General features: G+C 43.7%; 3 protein-coding genes, 1 long non-coding RNA gene and 1 pseudogene across 4 annotated transcripts; 3 read left to right on the plus strand and 2 right to left on the minus strand.

Moving 5' to 3' along the window:
* Nucleotides 1–1,496: 1,496 nt before the first annotated feature.
* Nucleotides 1,497–4,207, minus strand: LOC137302225 (ferritin heavy chain B-like). Its single transcript, XM_067971881.1, has 4 exons — nt 4,106–4,207; nt 2,701–2,847; nt 2,163–2,288; nt 1,497–1,807 (listed from the first exon to the last, which is right to left on the minus strand). Exons 1-4 carry the CDS (start codon nt 4,205–4,207, stop codon nt 1,652–1,654), a joined length of 531 nt encoding a protein of 176 aa, XP_067827982.1. The 3' UTR covers nt 1,497–1,651.
* Nucleotides 4,208–6,868: 2,661 nt separating this feature from the next.
* Nucleotides 6,869–7,699, minus strand: LOC137302347 (ferritin heavy chain-like). The gene is made up of 2 exons (XM_067971984.1): nt 7,602–7,699; nt 6,869–7,177 (listed from the first exon to the last, which is right to left on the minus strand). Exons 1-2 carry the CDS (start codon nt 7,686–7,688, stop codon nt 7,025–7,027), a joined length of 240 nt encoding a protein of 79 aa, XP_067828085.1. The 5' UTR covers nt 7,689–7,699; the 3' UTR covers nt 6,869–7,024.
* A 3,188-nt stretch (nt 7,700–10,887) lies between these two features.
* LOC137302025 (ferritin heavy chain A-like) lies at nt 10,888–14,371 on the plus strand (annotated as a pseudogene).
* Nucleotides 14,372–19,047: 4,676 nt separating this feature from the next.
* Nucleotides 19,048–20,474, plus strand: LOC137302026 (ferritin heavy chain-like). Its single transcript, XM_067971730.1, has 2 exons — nt 19,048–19,160; nt 19,514–20,474. The coding sequence occupies exons 1-2, from the start codon at nt 19,074–19,076 to the stop codon at nt 19,667–19,669; spliced, it is 243 nt and encodes an 80-aa protein (XP_067827831.1). The 5' UTR covers nt 19,048–19,073; the 3' UTR covers nt 19,670–20,474.
* A 5,843-nt stretch (nt 20,475–26,317) lies between these two features.
* On the plus strand, nt 26,318–26,689 carry LOC137302205 (uncharacterized). Its single transcript, XR_010958437.1, has 3 exons — nt 26,318–26,359; nt 26,445–26,571; nt 26,652–26,689. It is a non-coding gene; the product is annotated as an uncharacterized lncRNA (long non-coding RNA).
* The last annotated feature ends 228 nt before the right edge of the window (nt 26,690–26,917 follow it).

The following is a 26,917-nucleotide window of genomic DNA, read 5'->3' on the forward strand; positions in this document are numbered from 1 at the left end:
CAGCACAGAAAGAAGCCATTCAGCCCATTGTGCCTATGCTGCCTCTTTGAAAGAGCTATCCAATTAGTCCCACTCCCCTGCTCTTTCCCCCTTCAAGTATTTATCCAATTTCCTTTTGAAAGTTATTAAATCTGCTTCCACCACCCGATGAGTCAATGCATTCCAGATCAGAACACTGAAAAAAGTTTCGTGTCACTTCTGGTTCTTTTACCAATCACCTTAAATCTGTGTTTGCTGGTTACTAACCGGTCTGCTACTGGAATCAGTTTCCCCTTATTTACTCCATCAATATAAAGATATTAACATGGACTGACTGAAGACGGCAATTCTATCACACCCAGTGCAAGTCACAAGTTCCTAAACTTCACTTGGAAACACTGGATAATTACAGCTACAGCATCAACATTTGAATCCATTCATAGGGGTGAAGGAGATGAATGGAGAACCCATAGGATTTGGAAAGGTTGATTACAATTTGGTATGGAACGCACAATAGGACTATAGGCAAATCGACACATTTATGGAGGAGCTGATTGTATTGTGTTTATGAATTGATGGCATTGGGATGTGGAGTTTCAGGCAAAATATCTATTTAACTTGGTTTAAATGAAATGGTGATCCAGTAGAATTTAGAATTGTAATCTAGTATTAACTGCACAATGGGATAAATACAAATTGATAGATTTATGGATGAGCTGCTTATATTGGGTTTATGAATTGATGGAACAGTAGTGGTATGGAAGAGTTTAGGAGCCTTATCTATTCAACTTAATGGTTCAAGTTAGTTGTTTAGTGCATTTACTACGTCTCCCAGAAGGAAGATTTTGTTTGCTGGAGTTTAGTTCGAGGTATTTTTTCTGTACCATACCCAATTTATTATTCATGGGGGAGATAAACATGGGGGTGGGGGGCAGAAGATGAAAATGAAGGGAAATAGACAAACAGGGAACCTGCACTCCCCCATATGAGACCTATTTGACTCCAAACAGTTTATTAGGAGTAATAGTGAGTGATTTCATAAGCTACCCCAACTACCTACTGAGGTCTGTAGCATCTTTGAAAAAAAAGCATCTGGATTGTTCTTCCCCAGGCAGATACTATTCTTAAAAAATTGCCTATTGGACTGAAATTACTAGTTCACTTTCCTTGTGTTTTATTGGAACAAAATGTTACAGCAGCTGATTTTGCATCATTAATGAGTTAAACAGTTGATAATATGCAGTACTAATAGGAACAGTAACTCATTACTGTATTGTTCTTTGCATTGAAATCAGCAGTAATCATTTTACTGCATAAATACAATTTACACTCAAGGCAGACACATTGGCCCTCAACACCCAAGTCACTACATTGATATGACCCCAGAAGAAAAAATGTCATAGGGCAGAATCTCACCCTAAAGCCAATACATAGCCCAATGTAATTTGTTACAACAGCTGAATTATGTTAATCTGAAAAATAAGCAATCACTCAATTTACAAGGAGCCATAACCCAGTCTTCTGTAACAGTTTATTTCCAGTTACTATTACATTTCACATCAAGAGCCCAGGTCTCACAGCTCTTAGTACAAAGTCACCATTGCTACAGGATAGGGGTTCTTCAGACTATAAACAGGAGTACTGAACAATAAGCTTTATCCCTGCAGTCAGTTCAATCACTCTCCCCCAGGGTGAGCTTGTCAAACAGGTACACTCCCATGCCATTCTCAGGGGCTCCCAGTCTCTTCAGGTTGGTGATGTGATCTCCAAGCTTCTTGATCATCTTCACTTGTTCATCCAAGTAGTGGGTCTCCAGGAAGTCACACAACTGGAACAAAAGATGGAAAATAGTTATGTCCAGCAAGAGATGGAGGAAGATCTGAGCTTCTCCAAGGGTTTGGATTTTAATCTTCTTGGTCTGGAGGATAGTCAAGTGGTGCACTTCAGATTGATGCATTTTATACAGTAACTTTGCTCTCTATTAAGTGCTTAGATCCTTGGATCAGATACATTTACTTCTAATGCAGACAGTAGGGCAATCTCCCTTTCCTGTCTCCCCTCCCCAATAAAACTTGAGCATGAAACCAACAAAGCTATTGGGTATGAAGATCTTTTGAATAGGCTCAAGGACAGTAAATTACCACCACCTCAAACTTACCCAAAGGCCCACATTAAAAACTTACATGAGGGTCTGTCCTCTCAGTGGAGAGTTTGTGCAGATCCAGCAGACTCTGGTTTACATTCTTCTCCATCTGCAGAGCTCTCTGCATCGCCTCCAGACCATTGCTCCACTCATCCTGCTCTGGCTTCTGAAAAGGGAATCAGGTCTCAGCCAGTTCACTTAATGGATTAAACAAAATACACAAGAAAGTACTGAAGGAAAATAGGGTTGAAAAGCAATCAGATGTCCATGTTGCCATGAACCAATTGTCCCAAGAATATAGAATTACACCACCACAACCACGAGTCAAATAGTATAAATGTCTTTAAGGAGAAGTACTGAGGGAGACAGTAATAGATGGATGTGATGATAGGGCAAGATGAAGGTGGGAGGCAGCTCATGTGGAGCATAAACACCAGCATAGACCAGTTGGGCGAAATGTCCTGTTTCTGTGCTGGACATTCTATGTAATTATGTGCATTAGAACAAATTGCTTTAGAAATATTTAAAATTGTCCATTTAAGGGGAGCCATTCAGAAGGCCACTCCATGAAATCTAACCTTGATATCCTCCAAGATGACTCGGCCCCCACGCTGATTCTGGAATTTCAGCAGTTTCTCAGCGTGCTCCCATTCCTCATGCGACTGCTCCTTGAAGAACTCAGCAAAGTGACGCAGGGCAACATCATCCCGGTCAAAGTAATAGGACTGGTGAGATCAAAAGTAGTTGGGTATCAGAATTATCATCATGGGTATTGTACATAAAGCCAACCTCAATATTTTGCTTTCTGTCAAGGGTTCAAGTCTCACTGAGCTTGTAGGCAGATGGTTCTGAAAACTAGCACAGGCTGACTTGCTTCACTAACCTGGTAGTGAGATAATCTCACTCCTAGCAATAGGGAAGCTGGCCAATGGAAAATTACCAATTCAGCTTTGAACATGCTCAACACAATATTTCACTTTAATCTTCACACCCAAGACTGGATTATATGTCTAGAAATTAGTGAAGGAACATAAAAGCTTACATCCTTTTCATGACTGAAATTTGAAACAAACCCCTTTCTACAACTACCACAAACAGCATTAACTTAGCACCTTCAACACTAAACATCAAGGCATTTCAGAGGAGAAACAGATACCAAGCAGTAAGAGTTGCATGACTAGAAACTGTTAGCATTTGAATGCTTTGAGAGACAGACAGAGGTAGGAAGGCAAAGGGATTAACAGTTACACTGAGTAGGACCAAAATGGCTGAAGGCCCTACCACCAATAGAGCAAAGGCAGAGAGAGAAGACAGACAGGGACAAGCTGGTACTTAAAAAGTGAAGGTTCAGAGCATAGAAACAGAAGTGGGACATACAGCCATTTGAGCCAACTCAATGATTTAATTAGAACATGGATCTGTACATCAACTCATCCTTCAATACCCTGACCCAACAAAAGATTTCAGTCTTGAAAGCACCAATTAATCCCCAACATCCACAGACTTTCAAGGGAGAGAGAGTTCTAGATTTCCAGTACCTTTGAGGGGAAAAGTGCTTCCTCACTTACCTCCTAAATGGACTAGCTCTAATTTAAGATTATGACCCCCCATTGCAAGGAGAATGTGGGGAAAGACTGTGGAGAGATGTAGAATAGAGGGTAAGAAATATGAATCCCAGGCATTGAATGCAGAGTGTATTGCAAAACACAACTTCAATAGAAAGCTCAGACACCAGGAAAGTGAACAATTGAGATTTAAGATATAGAATGTGGTGCAACTACTGCAAGGAAGAGGGAGACATTTTGATAATGACTGTACAATAAATCACATTATATTACAGCTTTAAAAAGACACTCACCATCCATCAATTGGGGGGAGGGGGTGCAGATTAGAGAAAAGGCAATAGATGAGTTGGAGAAAACAGAATTTTGTAATGTCACATTACAATCTCCAATGTGAAGGGGTCAAAGAAACAAAACTCACCATAGAAAGATAAACATAGGAGGAATAGAGCTCCATATTGATCTGCTTGTTGACACCATCCTCACACTCCTTGTGATAGTTCTGACACACTTGGGAAGCCATCTTTAAATTAACTTTAACAAAACTAAACAACTCTATTGAAGCAAGAAACTGAAAAACAGCCACCCAAAGCTCCATATTTATACTGCTGGTTAATCCTGGGCGTGGCAGCCTAGATGATGAGTGACAGTTGGCAATACCCAATCAGAAATTACATCCTCTCTCAGAACACCAATCAAGAAAAGGGAGGAGGGGAGATGACACCCAGAGCCAGTCAGAACTTTGAAGGAGGAGCATCATTGGCTGACAATTCAATAAAGATCCAATTGCTTTGACTTTCCTCAAACTGTAAAATCTGTTTCCGTGACCGGTGGGCACCGCAGGGACTGGAGTGCATCCTGGATCGATGTAATAAAATTATAATTTGACACTTATTTTGGGTTTATTGATTTACTGCACATAAACACAACCAAACCCCCCCTCCCCTTCTAATAAAAGGGGGGCCTAAAACACAAAAAAAGGAAAAGAAAAAAAACCATGGCTGCTCTTCCATCCCACACTCCAAAGAATAAAAAATCTGATCGTGACCATATTCTTGACCATAATCGACATTTCTTTGATGGACCAATAAGGGAGACTCTGGGTTGCCCCAGGGTCACCAAACATAAACCATCACAAGTGGCCCTCTCAGGGCACCACTAATATTGGATGGTCCAATCAAACTGAAAAGATACCAAAATAAGCATCAAGTGCCACCAAAAACAACAGGATACTTTCCCAATTAAATCAGGATTCTATTATTGATGTCTGAAAGACAGTCTATACCCTGCGGTGCCCAGCGGTCGCGGAAGGCATCAAGCGTAACGGTGGACACCACATGCTCCCTCTCCGGGGCCACCCGGGCACTTGACCATAATGGACCAAATTGTCAATTGGTGGATCTGCCCCCACCCCATCGGTTATGGTCACTGATCGTGACGGTTCAAAGATCCAGAACCACAGGTTTAATTGTTGTTTGCGGGTCAGTGTCTTTGAATAATTCTGGATGGATCCGTGAGTTGGTTATTTGGCAAGTAGCTGCGGGTTTGAGGCAACATCCAAACAGATCAGAGCCTGTGAACAGCAACCAACAGCGAGTCAGGCGAATGGAAAGTGGGTGTGATGAACGTGTTAAACACAAGTCCTTCAATACTCCATCAATTCTAGGGTCAGTGAGCATCTGTACACACATCGGCTGGAAAGTGAAGGGGGCCACGGCATGTTGAGTTCTTGTTTTGTCATCATGACATTTTACAAACCATAAAATGCAGAGCACTCCACGGGGAAGAGACTGTGGACCATTGACTGAAGGGATTTGGTGTTGGGAGGGATTGCGGTGAGAGGCAAACACTGTGTGTAGTGTTGGTTGTATATACAGTGAGCGACAGTGGTGAACAGACTATCTGGTATTTCCTGGGTTTGGTAATCACTTGTTTCAATGATTAATCTCTTGTACTTTTTGGACAGTCAAACACCAAGTGGAAAGAGTCGAGTGGTGAATTTTCTCATTAGAAAGGGGAGTTACTGATATTTCCCTAAATCCGGTCAGGGAAGGATGGGGCTCCGTGGATATTTTGTGTTCCAGATCACATCAGAATACTGTCGGATCAACAACAAACAGCAGGCTAAAAAATCAAAGGTGGAACCTAGTGAAGGAAAGATGAAGCAACGAAAAGTGGGGTCGATGGACTGATCTGATCATATGATCCCTGTGTGAGAATAACCTGAACATCACTGGTGCAAACTCAGTTAAAGCTTTAAACAGACCAAATAGTTGGTGGTTTAGCCTTTAATTAGATGGCTCTATTCTCCAACTCTTCAGTAGACTTATAAGTGGCAGTTTTGGCAATTGGGATCGAGTGTTATTTGGTTCCAGGCCAAATAAGATTACACAAAGATTGTATTCGCAAGGAGAGGGGAATGGGGCAAGAACTGTTTAATGAAACAGAATCCAGCAAGGGAAACTTCGAGGAGCTCTTAGATTTGCAACAGCAAATGGAAGTATTTTAGAGGCTATGGGGTCCAGGATATAAAGGGTGCATGAGGTGAACAGAGACTGGAAAATAAAAATTGAGATTGAAACAAATAGCAGGAGCTGGACCAAAGTTCTGCACAGGAAGAAAAAGATGGGCTGAAGAGAAGGAGGAAAGAGCCAGGTAACCCTAGCAGGACAATTGGAGATTTGGTCTTACTTTGCTCCAGGATTTTTGTAACTACTTAAATTTGAATACCTGCTTCAGGGAACACTTCCCTCATGTCCTACAATGGACAAGTCAGCAGCAATGTGTGGGGTTGTTTATTCAGAAGGTTAACTACTGTAATCACCATTGATGCCCACATCCCATGAACAAATAGTAATAAAAAAATGCACACTCTCCAAAAGGGATTCAAGCCTATGTGGAGGAAGAGGTCTTACTGGAATCAGATTACACTTTAATCTCTACTACAGAACACCAAATATTGAAAGCTGTTAGGTACAAATCTAATTTTGGCCTGATGGCCATCCTCGGCTGCTACAAAACCAAATTAAGCCTTCTGGAGGGGAAGGGGTTAAAACATCCATGTGCCCAAACAAATCAGATTTTATCACGGTGACAACCTATTTCTTAGAATTTTTTTTTGTTTGACGCAAGGCCACGTGCATTGGTGTTAGAATGTGCTCAATTACTGAAGAAAAGGAACCAGTTCAACATCAAAATGTTTTATTTCAGCTGCAAGAACACTCAACTACAATGTTTGGAAGTTAATCTTAGACTTTGAATTCCATTCCCAGTTCAGAGAGATGGCAACATAAAACTTCAATACACAAGTTGAATATCTGCAACATGGACAACAGTCCAGTCACTCCTCCCCCAGGGTGTGCTTGTCAAACAGGTACACTCCCATGCCATTCTCAGGGGCTCCCAGTCTCTTCAGGTTGGTGATGTGATCTCCAAGCTTCTTGATCATCTTCACTTGTTCATCCAAGTAGTGGGTCTCCAGGAAGTCACACAACTGGAAAGGGAAAAATAAAAATCAAGCTAGCTACTTGAATCATTAGGTTCCTTTAATCTCACTTCCCTACTGGGGAATACTCAAGGTCTCATTACAAAATATGGCCAAGAGACTACGAGATCCAACTCCTTGCCCTCCCAGCCACTGGTATTGAAAATAAATGCTGCCCTGCCCCTCACCTAAAGTCAGTATCCATTTGAAGGTTCCCTTCAAGCCCAAGATATCTCAACCCTTGAAACAGATTGATTTCAAGGACAGATTTTAATGCTCGCCTTCAGTAGATTTAAAAAACCTCAGATTTAGAAATGGAAAGTATTGAGCTGCATTCAGTCTGATGTGATTTTAAAGGACAGTGCTAAATTACACAATCCCAAATTAAAAATAAACCCAAAAGCTAAATGCCACTGATGCATTAAGGACTTACATGAGGGTCTGTCCTCTCAGTGGACAGTTTGTGCAGATCCAGCAGACTCTGGCTCACATCCTTCTCCATCTGCAGAGCTCTCTGCATCGCCTCCAGACCATTGCTCCACTCATCCTGCTCTGGCTTCTGAAAAGGAAGTCTCAGCCAGTTCACGTAATGGATTAAACAAACGAACAATACACCAGAAAGCATTGAAGGAAAATAGGGTGGAAAAAGTAAAAGTCCATGTTACCATGAACCAATTGTGTTAAGAATATAGAATTACTGAATTAAGCCATCACAACCACAAGAGTCAAATTAATGACAATTAGTATCGATGCATTTAAAGGGGAGCTCGACATGTCCATGAGTGCAAAAGAAATAGAAAGATATGCTGATCACATTCGATCAAGTAAAGTGGGAGGAGGCTTTTCTGGAGCATGGACATAAACATAGACCAGTTGGACCAAATGACCTGTTTCTGTGAAGCAAATTCCATATAAATTGGAACAAGCAAAGTGGTGCCATGTAAAAGACCACTTGTTTGCTGAACCCAACCTGGATATCCTCCAAGATGATTCTGGAATTTCAGCAATTTCTCAGCATCCTCATGTTTCTCCTGTGACTGCTCCTTGAAGAACTTGACAAAGTGATGCAGGGCAACATCATCCCGGTCAAAGTAATAGGACTGTGGAGAGATCAAAAGTAGTTGGATATCTCAAAGACCAATCATGGGTATTGTACATGAAGCCAACTTCAATATTTTGCTTTCTGGCTCACTGAACTGGTCTGCAGATTGTTATGAAAACTAGCACAGGCCAACTTGCTTCACTAATCTGGTAAAGATGGTGGATAATTTCATTCCCAGCAATTGGGAAGCCAGCCAATGGAAAATAATCACCAATTCAGCTTTAATTAAAATTTTACTTGAATATGCTCACAAATCAATACTTGCTTAACTTGAAATTATGACACTCAATAGTATATCTGGAAATTAGTGAAGGACCAATAATAACATTCCTTTCACCAGGATCATGCCCCCATTGAATGCAGTGTATTCCAAAAGTAAATTTGAAGAAGCTCAGAGCCCAGGAACGTGAGTCAGAGATTGAAGAAACTCAGCCTATAGTACAATTACTGTAAGGAACAGGGAGACAGTTTGTTTATAACAATTCAATTTAACTTGCACAATTACAGGTTTCAAAAATACACCCACTGTACATAGATTGAGGGATTGAATAGGGTCCAAAAAAAAGACTCACTATGGAGAGATAAACATAGGAGGAATAGAGCTCCATATTGATCTGCCTGTTGACACCATCCTCACTCCTTGTGATAGTTCTAACACACCTGGGAATCCATTCTAACTGTCAAAGAAGGTATTTTAACTTGCTGAACCAGGCTAACGTCTTCCCAAACTCTTTTTTTTTCTATTTTTTCTTTTTCCTATTAGGCCCCCCTTTTATAAGAAGGGGGAGTGTGGGGTGTGCTTAAATACTAAAAACCCAAACAAACCAAAACCAAGTGTTCAAATTAAAACTTTATTATCCTCGTCCAGGATGCACTCCAGCCCCTGCGGTGCCCCCCGGTCGCAGAAAGCCTCGAGCGTACCGGGAGACACCGCGTGCTCCATCTCCAGGGCCACCCGGGCGCAGAGCATTCCCAAACTCTTCTATTTATATGTCTGGGGACAGCCTGCCTGTAATACAAGGCGTGGCATTCCCGATGATGAGTAAAAACTCACACTAGCCATTCAGAGCTCTACGCCCACTGAGGACACCAATCAAGAAAGAGGCGTAGTCGAGATTGTATTTAAGGCCAATCAGAACATTTTTTTTTCAATTAAGTAGATTTGTTTTGAATCAGGTTGACTTTTTTTGTATGTTTCGATCCCCTTTTATGAGATTGAGGGAGGGAGGTTCAGGATGTAACTTTATTTTTTTTTAAAAAATCCAAAAACTAAATGATAACAGAGTCAAATAATAATTTAAATTTTTTTTATGGGCAGTCAGCTTTTTTTGTGTGTTTTAGGCCCCCCTTTTATAAGAAGGGGGGGTTAGGGTGTGTTCATGTGCAGTAAATCCAAAAAAAAAATAAGTGTCAAATTATAGTTTTATTATCTCGGTCCAGGATGCACTCCAATCCCTGCGGTGCCCATCCGTCGCGGAAAGCCTCAAACGTACCGGCAGACACCGCGTGCTCCCTCTCCAGGGCCATCGCGGTGCGAAGAATGCTGCGGAAGAGAGGCAGACGGTCGGAGCGACCGTCCCCATGGGCCGGGTCGAGCCTGGACCTGTAGATGACCACTTTGGACAGGCCTAGGGCCAGACCCATGAGAATGTCCTCCGACTTGCCTGCGCCCCGCCCCCCCCAAACTCCCCACTCCCCTCAATGGGTGGCCAAAGATCAGGAGCGTGGGACTGAAGTCCTCGTGGGTCTGGTCCTGGGCCTGTCCAAGGTGGCCATCTACAGGTCCAGGCTAGACATGGCCTATGGGGGGGGCGGTCGCTCCGACTGTCTGTCTCTCTTCCGCAGCATTCTCCGTGCCCGGGTGGCCCTGGAGAAGGAGCACGGAGTGTCTGCCGTTATGTTTGAGACCGGGGACTGGAGTGGATAGTTGATTACGACAGTGACATTTTGGTTTAATTCGGTTTCATTGCTATGATTGGGTGTGCCACAAGAAAAAATTCTTACAGCACTTGAATAGGTTTTCGGGGTTCCTGACACTGGGGCTCAAAGACCCATTAGAAAAAAAGAGAAACTCAGTGTCTCCTTCTTGTTCAATTAAAAGAGTAACATTGAGACAATGGCACCGAGGGACTGGATAGCATGCTCGTAGTGGAAGGAATATTTTTTATTGAAGAGAGTGACTCAGGCTGACTGAAGCACAGGGACATGGACACACAGGCTGCAGACTGCACAGTGTTACAAGGGGACATGGGAATGGGTGGGATTCTGGGGAATGGGGGAGATGGGGAGAAAAGAACAGAACAAATGAGGAGCAGGGGGAGAAATCATTCGAAAGAGAGGTTAAAAAACAGACAGGTCACAGAATAAAAACAAACAGCAGGTTAAAATGAAGTGAAGAAACTTATGAAATAGAACAAGAGAAGTGATTGAATGAAAGGAGGATCCTGAAGATATTGGGGTTTTTTTTGGTGTTTTTAGGCCCCCTCCCCACTTTTTTCAGGGGAGGGGTTAGGGTTTCTTTCCGTTCGTGTGATGAGAAAGCAGCTATTTGATTGGCTGCCAAACATTTATCATCAGTGATGTCACATCCTGTAGTTAAAGATGGGTTGGGTCTGAAAGAATAAATATAGCAGCTTAGGTTTGAGGTCCTTATGTTCATATTGTTTATAGTCAGTTGCTGGTCTATTAAAAAAAAAAGTAGTTTGGATGGCTTCTCAAGTGTGTCAGAATTACCACAAGGAGTGTGAGGATGGTGTCAACAAGCAGATAAATATGGAGCTCTATTCCTCCTATGTTTATCTTTCTATGTAAACAATTTTACAACACCAAGTTATAGTCCAGCAATTTTATTTTAAATTCACAAGCTTTCGGAGATTTTCTCCTTCCTCAGGCAAATGTTTCAGGAATGCTTCAAATGCCTGAGGAAGGAGAAAATCTCCGAAAGCTTGTGAATTTAAAATAAAATTGCTGGACTATAACTTGGTGTTGTAAAATTGTTTACAATTGTCAACCCCAGTCCATCACCGGCATCTCCACATCATATCTTTCTATGGTGAGCTTTGGGTTTCTTTGGGTATTTTGTCTTATTAACTAATGTAGACTTACTGAATTCTAGTGAATTAACCTTTTAAATTCAGTAAAATAATTGAATTTGCTGTTCTAATATTTGTTTTAAGTATCTTTATAGTTGTGATGTTTCATTATCCTTTCAAATGGATTGTCTGGGTCCTTTTTTATATAGTTTCCATGTTGGAGTTTACATTGAGACTGTGAAATGCATTCCCCACCCCCCAAAAAAAAAGCCGATTCAGTACATTGGCCAGTGAGTGTCTTTTGAGTTACAGGTGACTTGCCCATAGTTGGGGTCTTTGAAACACCTGTGGTGAAATCTTTAGTCAAAACACAAATCCATGGGCATTCTTAGCCATAGCTACATACTCTTGATCTTGTAACCTGTCTTTTCCAGCCAAAAGCTTAATTGAACTTCTCAAAGTTTCTAAAATCAAATTGGGAATTTTCAAAATGGGTGGAGTTTCTTGCTTAATGAAGGGAGTTTTGTTCAGGTTTGGGATGGAGTGTAACCCTTGTCTGTACAATAGCAAGAAACTTGTAATTGATGGAATGTATAGAACACAGTGGAGAAATGTGTGCCTTTTTTAATCAAGTAAGGCTGACATTGGGTTGCTCTCTGTTGTTATCAGGAAAGTGCCCAATTGCTACAAAGCAATGAACATAAAGCCTAATTTGAGCAAAAGGAAATTTATATCTCACTCTTCACTGGTGCCCACTGGTCATGCCCTCAAATGGTGGACACTGCATGCTCCCTCTCCTGGACCACATGGGACTGGGCAAGACCATGAACGAAGCAGGTCAGCCCTCCTTGGGCTGTGCTGATCCTTGACATGTGAATAGGGGGTGGGGGTTTGTGGTGAGTTCAGATTATTGATTTGGACAAGTTTTTCAGATTTCAAATGTACATCTAAATTTTCCCTAATTTAGTGATCTGAACTAATTTGAGTTTTATCCTCTCACATTGTTTGTCTCTGTTACAACTTATTTTCTTGGAATGTCACAAGTTCTGATCTAGCACACAGACCCTCTAAAAGGAGGAGACTCATTGCATGAGTTAATTAACTAATTGTGCACCCTGGTCTTTCTGAATCACTTGTGGTGGAACAGGTAGCTTTCGGCACCTTGGTCACAGTATCCAACACTGAAGGAGGACCTGTCATGTGACTTCCTGGTTAATGCTTTGTATAAATTGAGATGTGGGCAGGAGGTACCTGAATGGCCAAGTAGCTCAAGCTTGGGTTTAAGTTGAGTTGCTCAGTGTGGTCAAAGACTGAGGTGATTCCATTCTCCACTGGCCACCTGTTGTCTACTTTCACCAGGTGAACTGAGTTAGGAAATATGAGTACTCTTTAAAAATGATCAAACTCCTTGGTTCCCTGATCCATGGTGAAATCACTGTACTGATGTTTGTTCTCTATCTTAATTTGGTATGATTGTTTAATTGACTCTTGTGCCTACAGTCCTATTACTTTGACCGGGATGATGTTGCCCTGCGTCACTTTGCTGAATTCTTCAAGGAGCAGTCACATGAGGAACGGGAGCACGCTGAGAAACTGCTGAAATTCCAGAATCAGCGTGGAGGCCGAATCATCTTGGAGGACATCAAGGTTTGTTCATAGAATCAGGCCATTTGGCTCATAGTGTCTGTGCTGGCTCTTTGAAAGAATATCCAATTAGTCCCTCGTGCCCTGCTCTTTCCCCATAGAGCTGTAAATTATTCCTTTTCATGATTCTATACATAAAAATCTGTTCTGACAGTTGCTATTGAATCAGCTTCCCTTTCAGGCATTTCATTCCAGATTGTAACAATTCACTGTTTATATATGAAATCTCTATCTTCCCTCTGGTTCTTTTGCCCATTATCTTCAATGTGTGTCCTCTGGTTAATGACCCACCTGCCAGTTGTTGAGTTCATGACTGGACCAAATGTAATTTATTGAGGCTTATTTTCATATTGAATGATTGGTCCCCAGTGCAGCCTCTATCCAGCTTTCAGAATGTGGAAAATTTCTCCACAGCAGAGAAGATGTTTTCTCATTAATGAGCCACATGTTCTACATTATAACTGAACAGAGTACTTGTTGCTAACATCAGGGCAAAAATCAATTTTCTTCCACTTTCCAGTCATCCTCTTGTTTCAGGCTAGTTTGAGATTAATACTGCATGGGATGCAGATGGGAGCTTGAGCATTTTGTGACTTGAAAGACTTCCCTTTTCAGAAGCCAGAGCAGGATGAGTGGGGCAATGGTCTGGAGGCGATGCAGAGAGCTCTGCAGATGGAGAAGGATGTGAACCAGAGTCTGCTGGATCTGCACAAACTGTCCACTGAGAGGACAGACCCTCATGTAAGTCCTTAATGCATCAGTGGCATTTAGCTTTTGGGTTTATTTTTAATTTGGGATTGTGTAATTTAGCACTGTCCTTTAAAATCACATCAGACTGAATGCAGCTCAATACTTTCCATTTCTAAATCTGAGGTTTGTTAAATCTACTGAAGGTGAGCATTAAAATCTGTCCTTGAAATCAATCTGTTTGAAGGGTTGAGATATCTTGGGCTTGAAGGGAACCTTCAAATGGATACTGACTTTAGGTGAGGGACTGGGTCAGGGCAGCATTTATTTTCAATACCAGTGGCTGGGAGGGCAAGGAGTTAGATCTCGTAGTCTCTTGGCCATATTTTGTAATGAGACCTTGAGTATTCCCCAGTAGGGAAGTGAGATTAAAGGAACCTAATGATTCAAGTAGCGAGCTTGATTTTTATTTTTCCCTTTCCAGTTGTGTGACTTCCTGGAGACCCACTACTTGGATGAACAAGTGAAGATGATCAAGAAGCTTGGAGATCACATCACCAACCTGAAGAGACTGGGAGCCCCTGAGAATGGCATGGGAGTGTACCTGTTTGACAAGCACACCCTGGGGGAGGAGTGACTGGACTGTTGTCCATGTTGCAGATATTCAACTTGTGTATTGAAGTTTTATGTTGCCATCTCTCTGAACTGGGAATGGAATTCAAAGTCTAAGATTAACTTCCAAACATTGTAGTTGAGTGTTCTTGCAGCTGAAATAAAACATTTTGATGTTGAACTGGTTCCTTTTCTTCAGTAATTGAGCACATTCTAACACTGATGCACGTGGCTTTGCGTCAAACAAAAAAAAAATTCTAAGAAATAGGTTGTCACCGTGATAAAATCTGATTTCTTTGGGCACATGGATGTTTTAACCCCTTCCCCTCCAGAAGGCTTAATTTGGTTTTGCAGCAGCCTAGGATGGCCATCAGGCCAAAATTAGATTTGTACCTAACAGCTTTCAATATTTGGTGTTCTGTAGTAGAGATTAAAGTGTAATCTGATTACAGTAAGACCTCTTCCTCCACATAGGCTTGAATCCCTTTTGGAGAGTGTGCATTTTTTTATTACTATTCGTTCATGGGATGTGGGCATCAATGGTGATTACAGTAGTTAACCTTCTGAATAAACAACCCCACACATTGCTGCTGACTTGTCCATTGTAGGACATGAGGGAAGTGTTCCCTGAAGCAGGTATTCAAATTTAAGTAGTTACAAAAATCCTGGAGCAAAGTAAGACCAAATCTCCAATTGTTCCTGCTAGGGTTACCTGGCTCTTTCATCCTTCTCTTCAGCCCATCTTTTTCTTCCTGTGCAGAACTTTGGTCCAGCTCCTGCTATTTGTTTCAATCTCAATTTTTATTTTCCAGTCTCTGTTCACCTCATGCACCTTTTATATCCTGGACCCCATAGCCTCTAAAATACTTCCATTTGCTGTTGCAAATCTAAGAGCCCCTCTAAGTTTCCCTTGCTGGATTCTGTTTCATTAAACAGTTCTTGCCCCATTCCCCTCTCCTTGCGAATACAATCTTTGTGTAATCTTATTTGGCCTGGAACCAAATAACACGAGATCCCAATTGCCAAAACTGCCACTTATAAGTCTACTGAAGAGTTGGAGAATAGAGCCATCTAATTAAAGGCTAAACCACCAACTACTTGGTCTGTTTAAAGCTTTAACTGAGTTTGCACCAGTGATGTTCAGGTTATTCTCACACAGGGATCATATGATCAGATCAGTCCATCGACCCCACTTTTCGTTGCTTCATCTTTCCTTCACTAGGTTCCACCTTTGATTTTTTTTTTAGCCTGCTGTTTGTTGTTGATCCGACAGTATTCTGATGTGATCTGGAACACAAAATATCCACGGGGCCCCATCCTTCCCTGACCGGATTTAGGGAAATATCAGTAACTCCCCTTTCGAATGAGAAAATTCACCACTCGACTCTTTCCACTTGGTGTTTGACTGTCCAAAAAGTACAAGAGATTAATCATTGAAACAAGGGATTACCAAACCCAGGAAATACCAGATAGTCTGTTCACCACTGTCGCTCACTGTATATACAACCAACACTACACAGTGTTTGCCTCTCACCGCAATCCCTCCCAACAACAAACCCCCCCCCCCCCCCCCCAAATCCCTTCAGTCAATGGTCCACAGTCTCTTCCCCGTGGAGCGCTCTGCATTTTATTGTTTGTAAAATGTCATGATGACAAAACAAGAACTCAACATGCCGTGGCCCCCTTCACTTTCCAGCCGATGTGTGTACAGATGCTCACTGACCCTAGAATTGATGGAGTATTGAAGGACTTGTGTTTAACACGTTCATCACACCCACTTTCCATTCGCCTGACTCGCTGTTGGTTGCTGTTCACAGGCTCTGATCTGTTTGGATGTTGCCTCAAACCCGCAGCTACTTGCCAAATAACCAACTCACGGATCCATCCAGAATTATTCAAAGACACTGACCCGCAAACAACAATTAAACCTGTGGTTCTGGATCTTTGAACCGTCACGATCAGTGACCATTACCGATGGGATGGGGGCAGATCCACCAATTGACAATTTGGTCCATTATGGTCAAGTGCCCGGGTGGCCCCGGAGAGGGAGCATGTGGTGTCCACCGTTACGCTTGATGCCTTCCGCGACCGCTGGGCACCGCAGGGTATAGACTGTCTTTCAGACATCAATAATAGAATCCTGATTTAATTGGGAAAGTATCCTGTTGTTTTTGGTGGCACTTGATGCTTATTTTGGTATCTTTTCAGTTTGATTGGACCATCCAATATTAGTGGTGCCCTGAGAGGGCCACTTGTGATGGTTTATGTTTGGTGACCCTGGGGCAACCCAAAGTCTCCCTTATTGGTCCATCAAAGTAAGGTCGATTATGGTCAAGAATATGGTCACGATCAGATTTTTTTTTCTTTGGAGTGTGGGATGGAAGAGCAGCCATGGTTTTTTTGCTTTTCCTTTTTTTGTGTTTTAGGCCCCCCTTTTATAAGAAGGGGAGGGGGGGTTTGGTTGTGTTTATGTGCAGTAAATCAATAAACCCAAAATAAGTGTCAAATTATAATTTTATTACATCGATCCAGGATGCACTCCAGTCCCTGCGGTGCCCACCGGTCACGGAAACAGATTTTACAGTTTGAGGAAAGTCAAAGCAATTGGATCTTTATTGAATTGTCAGCCAATGATGCTCCTCCTTCAAAGTTCTGACTGGCTCTGGGTGTCATCTCCCCTCCTCCCTTTTCTTGATTGGTGTTCTGAGAGAGGATGTAATTTCTGATTGGGTATTGCCAACTGTCACTCATCATCTAGGCTGCCACGCCCAGGATTAACCAGCAGTATAAATATGGAGCTTTGGGTGGCTGTTTTTCAGTTTCTTGCTTCAATAGAGTTGGTTAGTTTTGTTAAAGTTAATTTAAAGATGGCTTCCCAAGTGTGTCAGAACTATAACAAGGAGTGTGAGGATGGTGTCAACAAGCAGATCAATATGGAGCTCTATTCCTTCTATGTTTATCTTTCTATGGTGAGTTTTGTTTATTTGACCCCTTCACATTGGAGATTCTAATGTGACATTACAAAATTCTGTTTTCTCCAACTCATCTATTGCCTTTTCTCTAATCTGCACCCCCTCCCCCCAATTGATGGATGGTGAGTGTCTTTTTAAAGCTGTAATATAATGTGATTTATTGTACAGTCATTATCAAAATGTCTCCCTCTTCCTTGCAGTAGTTGCACCACATTCTATATCTTAAATCTCAATTGTTCACTTTCCTAGTGTCTGAGCTTTCTATTGAAGTTGTGTTTTGCAATACACTCTGCATTCAATGCCTGGGATTCATATTTCTTACCCTCTATTCTACATCTCTCCACAGTCTTTCCCCACATTCTCCTTGCAATAGGGGGGGGGGGGGGTCATAATCTTAAATTAGAGCTAGTCCATTTAGGAGGTAAGTGAGGAAGCACTTTTCCCCTCAAAGGTACTGGAAATCTAGAACTCTCTCCCTTGAAAGTCTGTGGATATTGGGGATTAATTGGTGCTTTCAAGACTGAAATCTTTTGTTGGGTCAGGGTATTGAAGGATGAGTTGATGTACAGATCCATGTTCTAATTAAATCATTGAGTTGGCTCAAATGGCTGTATGTCCCACTTCTGTTTCTATGCTCTGAACCTTCACTTTTTAAGTCCCAGCTTGTCCCTGTCTGTCTTCTCTCTCTGCCTTTGCTCTATTGGTGGTAGGGCCTTCAGCCATTTTGGTCCTACTCAGTGTAACTGTTAATCCCTTTCCCTTCCTACCTCTGTCTCTCAAAGCATTCAAATGCTAACAGTTTCTAGTCATGCAACTCTTACTGCTTGGTATCTGTTTCTCCTCTGAAATGCCTTGATGTTTAGTGTTGAAGGTGCTAAGTTAATGCTGTTTGTGGTAGTTGTAGAAAGGGGTTTGTTTCAAATTTCAGTCATGAAAAGGATGTTAGCTTTTATGTTCCTTCACTAATTTCTAGACATATAATTCAGTCTTGGGTGTGAAGATTAAAGTGAAATATTGTGTTGAGCATGTTCAAAGCTGAATTGGTAATTTTCCATTGGCCAGCTTCCCTATTGCTAGGAGTGAGATTATCTCACTACCAGGTTAGTGAAGCAAGTCAGCCTGTGCTAGTTTTCAGAACCATCTGCCTACAAGCTCAGTGAGACTTGAACCCTTGACAGAAAGCAAAATATTGAGGTTGGCTTTATGTACAATACCCATGATGATAATTCTGATACCCAACTACTTTTGATCTCACCAGTCCTATTACTTTGACCGGGATGATGTTGCCCTGCGTCACTTTGCTGAGTTCTTCAAGGAGCAGTCGCATGAGGAATGGGAGCATGCTGAGAAACTGCTCAAATTCCAGAATCAGCGTGGGGGCCGAGTCATCTTGGAGGATATCAAGGTTAGATTTAATGGAGTGGCCTTCTGAATGGCTCCCCTGAAATGGACAATTTTAAATATTTCTAAAGCAATTTGTTCTAATGCACATAATTACATAGAATGTCCAGCACAGAATCAGGACATTTCGCCCAACTGGTCTATGCTGGTGTTTATGCTCCACATGAGCTGCCTCCCACCTTCATCTTGCCCTATCATCACATCCATCTATTACTGTCTCCCTCAGTACTTCTCCTTAAAGACATTTATACTATTTGACTCGTGGTTGTGGTGGTGTAATTCTATATTCTTGGGACAATTGGTTCATGGCAACATGGACATCTGATTGCTTTTCACCCCTATTTTCCTTCAGTACTTTCTTGTGTATTTTGTTTAATCCATTAAGTGAACTGGCTGAGACCTGATTCCCTTTTCAGAAGCCAGAGCAGGATGAGTGGAGCAATGGTCTGGAGGCGATGCAGAGAGCTCTGCAGATGGAGAAGAATGTGAACCAGAGTCTGCTGGATCTGCACAAACTCTCCACTGAGGCGACAGACCCTCATGTAAGTTTTTAATGTGGGCCTTTGGGTAAGTTCGAGGTGGTGGAAATTTACTGTCCTTGAGCCTATTCAAAAGATCTTCATACCCAATAGCTTTGTTGGTGTCATGCTCAAATTTTATTGGGGAGGAGAGAGAGGAAAGGGAGATTGCCCTACTGTCTGCATTAGAAGTAAATGTATCTGATCCCAGGATCTAAGCACTTAATAGAGCAAAGTTACTGTATAAAATGCATCATTCTAAAGTGCACCACTTGACTATCCTCCAGACCAAGAAGATTAAAATCCAAACCCTTGGAGAAGCTCAGATCTTCCTCCATCTCTTGCTGGACATAACTATTTTCCATCTTTTCTTCCAGTTGTGTGACTTCCTGGAGACCCACTACTTGGATGAACAAGTGAAGATGATCAAGAAGCTTGGAGATCACATCACCAACCTGAAGAGACTGGGAGCCCCTGAGAATGGCATGGGAGTGTACCTGTTTGACAAGCTCACCCTGGGGGAGAGTGATTGAACTGACTGCAGGGATAAAGCTTATTGTTCAGTACTCCTGTTTATAGTCTGAAGAACCCCTATCCTGTAGCAATGGTGACTTTGTACTAAGAGCTGAGACCTGGGCTCTTGATGTGAAATGTAATAGTAACTGGAAATAAACTGTTACAGAAGACTGGGTTTTGGCTCCTTGTAAATTGAGTGATTGCTTATTTTTCAGATTAACATAATTCAGCTGTTGTAACAAATTACATTGGGCTATGTATTGGCTTTAGGGTGAGATTCTGCCCTATGACATTTTTTCTTCTGGGGTCATATCAATGTAGTGACTTGGGTGTTGAGGGCCAATGGGTCTGCCTTGAGTGTAAATTGTATTTATGCAGTAAAATGATTACTGCTGATTTCAATGCAAAGAACAATACAGTAATGAGTTACTGTTCCTATTAGTACTGCATATTATCAACTGTTTAACTCATTAATGATGCAAAATCAGCTGCTGTAACATTTTGTTCCAATAAAACACAAGGCAAGTGAACTAGTAATTTCAGTCCAATAGGCAATTTTTTAAAGAATAGTATCTGCCTGGGGAAGAACAATCCAGATGCTTTTTTTTCAAAGATGCTACAGACCTCAGTAGGTAGTTGGGGTAGCTTATGAAATCACTCACTATTACTCCTAATAAACTGTTTGTTTGGAGTCAAATAGGTCTCATATGGGGGAGTGCAGGTTCCCTGTTTGTCTATTTCCCTTCATTTTCATCTTCTGCCCCCCAACCCCCTGTTAATCTCCCCCATGAATAATAAATTGGGTATGGTACAGAAAAAATACCTCGAACTAAACTCCAGCAAACAAAATCTTCCTTCTGGGAGACGTAGTAAATGCACTAAACAACTAACTTGAACCATTAAGTTGAATAGATAAGGCTCCTAAACTCTTCCATACCACTACTGTTCCATCAATTCATAAACCCAATATAAGCAGCTCATCCATAAATCTATCAATTTGTATTTATCCCATTGTGCAGTTAATACTAGATTACAATTCTAAATTCTACTGGATCACCATTTCATTTAAACCAAGTTAAATAGATATTTTGCCTGAAACTCCACATCCCAATGCCATCAATTCATAAACACAATACAATCAGCTCCTCCATAAATGTGTCGATTTGCCTATAGTCCTATTGTGTGTTCCATACCAAATTGTAATCAACCTTTCCAAATCCTATGGGTTCTCCATTCATCTCCTTCACCCCTATGAATGGATTCAAATGTTGATGCTGTAGCTGTAATTATCCAGTGTTTCCAAGTGAAGTTTAGGAACTTGTGACTTGCACTGGGTGTGATAGAATTGCCGTCTTCAGTCAGTCCATGTTAATATCTTTATATTGATGGAGTAAATAAGGGGAAACTGATTCCAGTAGCAGACCGGTTAGTAACCAGCAAACACAGATTTAAGGTGATTGGTAAAAGAACCAGAAGTGACACGAAACTTTTTTCAGTGTTCTGATCTGGAATGCATTGACTCATCGGGTGGTGGAAGCAGATTTAATAACTTTCAAAAGGAAATTGGATAAATACTTGAAGGGGGAAAGAGCAGGGGAGTGGGACTAATTGGATAGCTCTTTCAAAGAGGCAGCATAGGCACAATGGGCTGAATGGCTTCTTTCTGTGCTGTAATAGTAGGATATTATGATCTCTAAAGGCACTTTTGGGATATCAATGTCACCACATTTCATACGTTGTTGAGCCATAATTTTACGAGTCAGTGTGGATTATCTGGTAGCTTTGACTGCTGCATAGTTCGCACCTTTGAGGTGTAGTCCCTGTTGTAAGGTAAGAAATGCGGCAGTCAATTTGCCTCCAGCAAGGACCCAAAAACAGCAATGAAATATTGACCTGATAATCTGTTTTAGTGATGTGAGTTGAGGGATAAATATTGGTCCAGATATTGGGGAGAACTCCGCTGCTCTTCCTCGAAATAGTGCTGTGGGATATTTTACGTCCACCTGAGAGAGCAGATGAGGCCTCGATTTAATATCACATCCAAAAGACGGCACCTCCGACAGTACAGCACTCCCTTAGTCAGCCTAGATTATGTGCTCAAGTCTCTAGATGATGACTTGAACCCACAACCTTCTGACTCTGAGGTGAGAGTGCTGCCACTGAGCCACAGCTGACACAAATGGAGATGTTTGTGTGGGTGACATTGCATTCAGTAATCTTCACTGCCTCTCATTCTCGCTGAATATCCTGAATTTTACCAAACAACATTTCATGAGAATCAAAACTAAAAATGATGCATCCCACAATGCTTTGCCCAGTTGACGCCCCCATGCTGCCAATCCTCAGACACACCCATTCTCTATATTAGAACTGGGGACGATTCACACCATCCATGGGATGGAATTTCCATTTCTCTGACCAATGGATGGTTTGCAAATTCACTCAAGACAACTTGATTGCTTTGAATATTGTCTCAACATCACAATCACTAACAAGTAATAAACTTGACCAGATTATGAAAAGCCACTTCAGTGAAAATATCAAATTATTATCAAATAATTCAAAGTTATGATTCCAAGAGATTGAAACAAAGAGAAACTTTCTGATTTTTTTTTTTCTTTTTTTTTCACTTTCAGATTTTTTTTTTTCCTTTTTTTTTTTTATTTTGTTAGGCCCCTCTTTTATAAGAAGAGGGGTGTGGGGTGTGCTTAAATACTAAAACCAAACAAACCAAAACCAAGTGTTCAAATAAAAATTTTATTATCCTCGTCCAGGATGCACTCCAGCCCCTGCGGTGCCCACCGGTCGTGGAAAGCCTCAAGCGTACCGGCAGACACCGCGTGCTCCATCTCCAGGGCCACCCGGGCGCGGAGCATTCCGCTGAAGAGAGGCAGACAGGCCGAGCGACCGCCCCCACGGACCACGATCATCCTAGACCTGTGGATGGCCACCTTGGACAGGCCCAGGAGCAGGCCCACGAGAACGTCCACCGACCTGCCCGCCCCCCTCCTCACCGGGCGGCCAAAGATCAGGAGCGTGGGACTGAAATGCAGCCAGAACTTGAGGAGCAGCCCCTTCAAATAATCAAACCGGGGCTGCAGTCTCCCACACCCCGTGAACAAATGAAACACGGACTCCTCCAGGCCGCAGAAATCACAAGCGGCCTGGGTGTCCGTGAAATGGCGTAACCGCCGGTTGCACGCGACTGCTCCGTGCGCCACCCTCCAGCCCAGATCCCCGATGGAACACGGGAGGATCCCTGAGTAGAGAGCCCCCCACTGGGAACCCCCGTCTCCGCCGGACGGCAGGATGTTACGCCAGGGCGTGTCCGGCCGAGAGACGAGGGCGAGGAAGTGGATGGTGTGCAGGAGCAGCCCGTACAGGAAATCCCTCCGCGCGGTGAGAAACGGCACGGAGGGAATTTCCGAGAGACGGCTCAAGTTGTGAGGCGCGGCCCCCCGAGGGAGGTGCCGGGGTTTGGCGCCGAGGAGGAACTCCGTCCGAACGGGGGTCAGGTCGGACGGGTTGGCTCCGCACGCCTGAGCCGCCTCCACATCCCGAGTGGAGTCAGGGCCGAGCGCCGATTTCAACGCCTGGATGGCGATGGCCGCGTCCCCGGCACGCCACGAGGACATCCGTGCGGCGAGCGCCCACGGCTCCAACCAACCCGACCCACCGCCATCCAGGACGTCCCTGACTCTGGTCACCCGACCGGCCACGGCCCTCCGCCCCGACAGCCGCGAGTGGCCGAAGCCGATATCGCAGAGGAACGGATTCCCGAGCAGCGGCTCCTGCAGGACGGCCGCTACCCCTGACGGGCGAGAGCTCCGACCGGAGGCGACCATGTTCCAGACCCTGAGCAGATCCTGGTAAAAGACAGGCAGCTCCTGCAAAGACGTGCGGCCGCCCACCAGCGAGACGAACAGGAGCTGCGTGTCGTAGTTCAGGCCGTGCAGCTGGCGGAAAAAATACGTCGCCAGCGCACGCCATCTAAGAGGACGCTCAACGTACAGGTATCGCCGCAGCGTCCGAAGGCGGAAAGTTGCCACCTGGGTGCGGACGCACACCAGCCCCTGACCGCCCTCCCTAAGCGGGAGACTCAGGACCGCGGCAGCGACCCAGTGCATCCCTTTGGCCCAGAAGAAGTCGACGAACTTCCTCTGAATCTTGGTGACAAACTCGGGGGGTGGGGTCAAAGTGACCAACCGGTACCACAACATGGCGGCCACCAGCTGGTTTATGACCAGCACTCGACCCCTGTAGGATAACACTCGGAGCAGTCCTGTCCAGCGCGCCAGGCGAGCGGCGACCTTGGCCTCCAGCTCTTCCCAGTTCGCCGGCCAGGCTTCCTCGGCAGGGCCGAGGTAGACTCCCAGGTACCGGAGGTGCGTGGTACTCCAGGCGAAAGGCCTGAGCTCCTCCGGCAGGGAGTCCACCCGCCACTGACCCACCAGAAAACTAGACGAAACTGGAGTGCATCCTGGATATCCCCAGGTCCAGGATGCTCGCGGTCCGTGGGGGCGGTCGCTCGGCCTGTCTGCCTCTCTTTCGCGGGTTGTTCCGCGCCCGGGTGGCCCTGGAGATGGAGCACGCGGTGTCTGCCGGTACGCTTGAGGCTTTCCGCGACCGGTGGGCACCGCAGGTGCTGGAGTGCATCCTGGACGAGGAAAATAAAATTTTAATTTGATGCCTGGTTTCGTTTTATTTGGTTTTTAGTACTTAAGCACACCCTACACCCCCCCCCCTTCTTATAAAAGGGGGGCCAGAAAAAAAAAGAAAAAAAAAAAGGTGCTGGTTGGTGGGTAAAGTGATAGTTGAGTTGTTTGGTATCATGGGGGATTTTGTAGTGAGAGGTTTGTTCCCGGTGCTGGTGTTAGTTGGAGCGGTTTGTTGCTCTGATATTTGACAACAGTTTGTAGGCCAGAGATTTCCATGGAGAAGAGTAAAACCCACCCCTGTGCCCCAGAGAGTCCCTCTCCCTGTGCCTCCCTTTGGTTCCCATTTCAGTGTGTCTGAGGGGAGAAGTCTGTCTCCACTGCAGACTGTGATGGTGCAGTGTGGAGAGCAGAACCTGCTGGTGAGGGTAGACATGGATTTATTTAGAACCAGGCACCTGATTAAAGCTGCTGACCTGACCCTGGGGACAGCAGGTTGTCGGCCAACTGGGATCTACTCTCAGAACCACACTGTCCTCTTTGACTATGGGCTCCATGAATGTGGCAGCAGATTGCAGTTAATGTGATTCCTCAACTCTTGTTCCAATTTCACTGTGTAGATTACTGCCCACTCTGAACTCATTAACATCGGGGGAAACTCCAGCCACTGAGGAGATCCCTGAATGAAATCTGTGTATAAATTTTTGCCCACTGTGAAGTATCACCCTGTGTGAAACTACTTCTTTATGTTGACATGTCAATCTTCGCTTTATATTTAAAAAGAACTTCGACTTGTCACTGAGGGACTGCATCTTTCTTAAATGGGTCATTGCTGCTCTCTAACTCTGAGATTCAATTCTATTGACCTTGAACCTTCACCTGCATTTCTCCAAACCACTCTGTTCTTTTGTGCCTCAATTGATTTATCTTTTCCGTTCCTTCCTGTGGATATTCAGGCCTGTTGCCTCAACTTGTGGTCAATGAATGTTCAGTGTGGAAGTTCCTGTTGAGACTTCCCTTGAAAGATGAAACAAGTGGAATAATAATTGGGATACAGTGTATTAAAGGGGAACTCCACTTTTGGTTGTTACACCTGCCAATACCATTGATTCCACGGACACAGATGAGACTTAAAAGTGATGTTGTGTTTTGTGCTCCATATCAGGGGTAACTTGAGCCCCTTAAGGTGAAAGCTCTAATCTATATGCGAAAGAATGCTCATCAAATCTGGCAGTGCCAATCATTTCAGGGGTTTCTGACTGCAGGCCTGAAGTCCCCTGTAATAGAAGGTGGACTGAGCAGAGTAACAGAGGCTGCTCCAGGCAACTTCTCCCAATGGTGGAGCTACTTCAATCATGTGTCATTGAGGAGCAGCTGAAACCCCTTAAACTGCTGCTTAACAGGGTAGGAAAATGACCAGAAATAGCTTTTGTTCAATGAGACCAGCTCTTCATTCCTTAACCTGATGTCTTTCAGATGGCTGGCGATTTCCTGGTCGACACCACCCACCTGAACCACACCCCAAATGCTCGTGGATCTGTTATTGTGAGAACTAATGGAGCAGTCATTCCCATTGAGTGCCACTATTTTAGGTAAGAATCTTTACTCTATTGCAAATAAGGTCTACAGCAGGTGCAGTTCTCTGAAGTTGTCCTGAAATTACTGTAGTGTCCTTTCAGGAAGGGCAATGTGAGCAGTGACCCTATCAAGCCCACCTGGATCCCATTCCGCTCTACCAAGTCTGGAGAAGGACTTCTGTCATTCTCACTGCGTCTTATGAACGGTATGTGATGGGTGGATGGCGAGTGCTTTTCTGTCGTCTCCCACTGGGAGTTACACCCACTGTCTCCAACCCTTGTCCTCTTGTACTTCAGATGACTGGCTTTCAGAGCGCACCTCGACTGTCTACTACCTGGGTGACCTCATTCACATTGAGGCCTCTGTTTCAATGACCAACCACATGCCCTTGAATCTCTACATTGACAGCTGTGCAGCGACATTGAGCCCAGACAAGGATTCCACCCCAAGATACAACATCATTGACTCCCATGGGTAAGGAGCTCTCTGCTTTCTCCAGCTGGTTCTGTCTCAATCGGTTCACTTAATTCACTTTGTCCCTTTTTAAATCTTTCTTCAGTTGCCTCCTGGACAGCAAAGCTGAGGACTCCTTTTCAACCTTTGTGTTGCCAAGAGGTGAACGTGAGCTGGACGAACTCCAGTTTGATCTGGATGCGTTCCGCTTCTTTGGAGATGACCGTTCCTTGGTAAGAGGAAGCCAAACATTGGGTTCCCCATGTTGGGAGGAGGTCACTAAATAACAACTTGTATTGAATGTGTCCCTCAGATTTTCATCACCTGTCACCTGAAAGTTGCTGCAGTGGATCGGAGAGATTCCATGAACAAGGCTTGTACTTTCCAGAATATGTAAGTTCCCTCTCTCGTTCAGGGATGTGTTGATTAAAGGGTGATGGACAACCTGGTTGATGAACTGATTCTCTGGTTGAGCTCGACCCCATTGGAAGAATCGACCAATGACGTGTGTGCCTGTTGTCATCTGGGCAACTGCAGTGCCACAAGGGATTTCCTCGTTGATTCCAGAGGAAGGAGGGA

Source organism: Heptranchias perlo, chromosome 35, assembly GCF_035084215.1.
Source record: "Heptranchias perlo isolate sHepPer1 chromosome 35, sHepPer1.hap1, whole genome shotgun sequence".
NCBI classification, from domain to species: Eukaryota; Metazoa; Chordata; class Chondrichthyes; order Hexanchiformes; family Hexanchidae; genus Heptranchias; species Heptranchias perlo.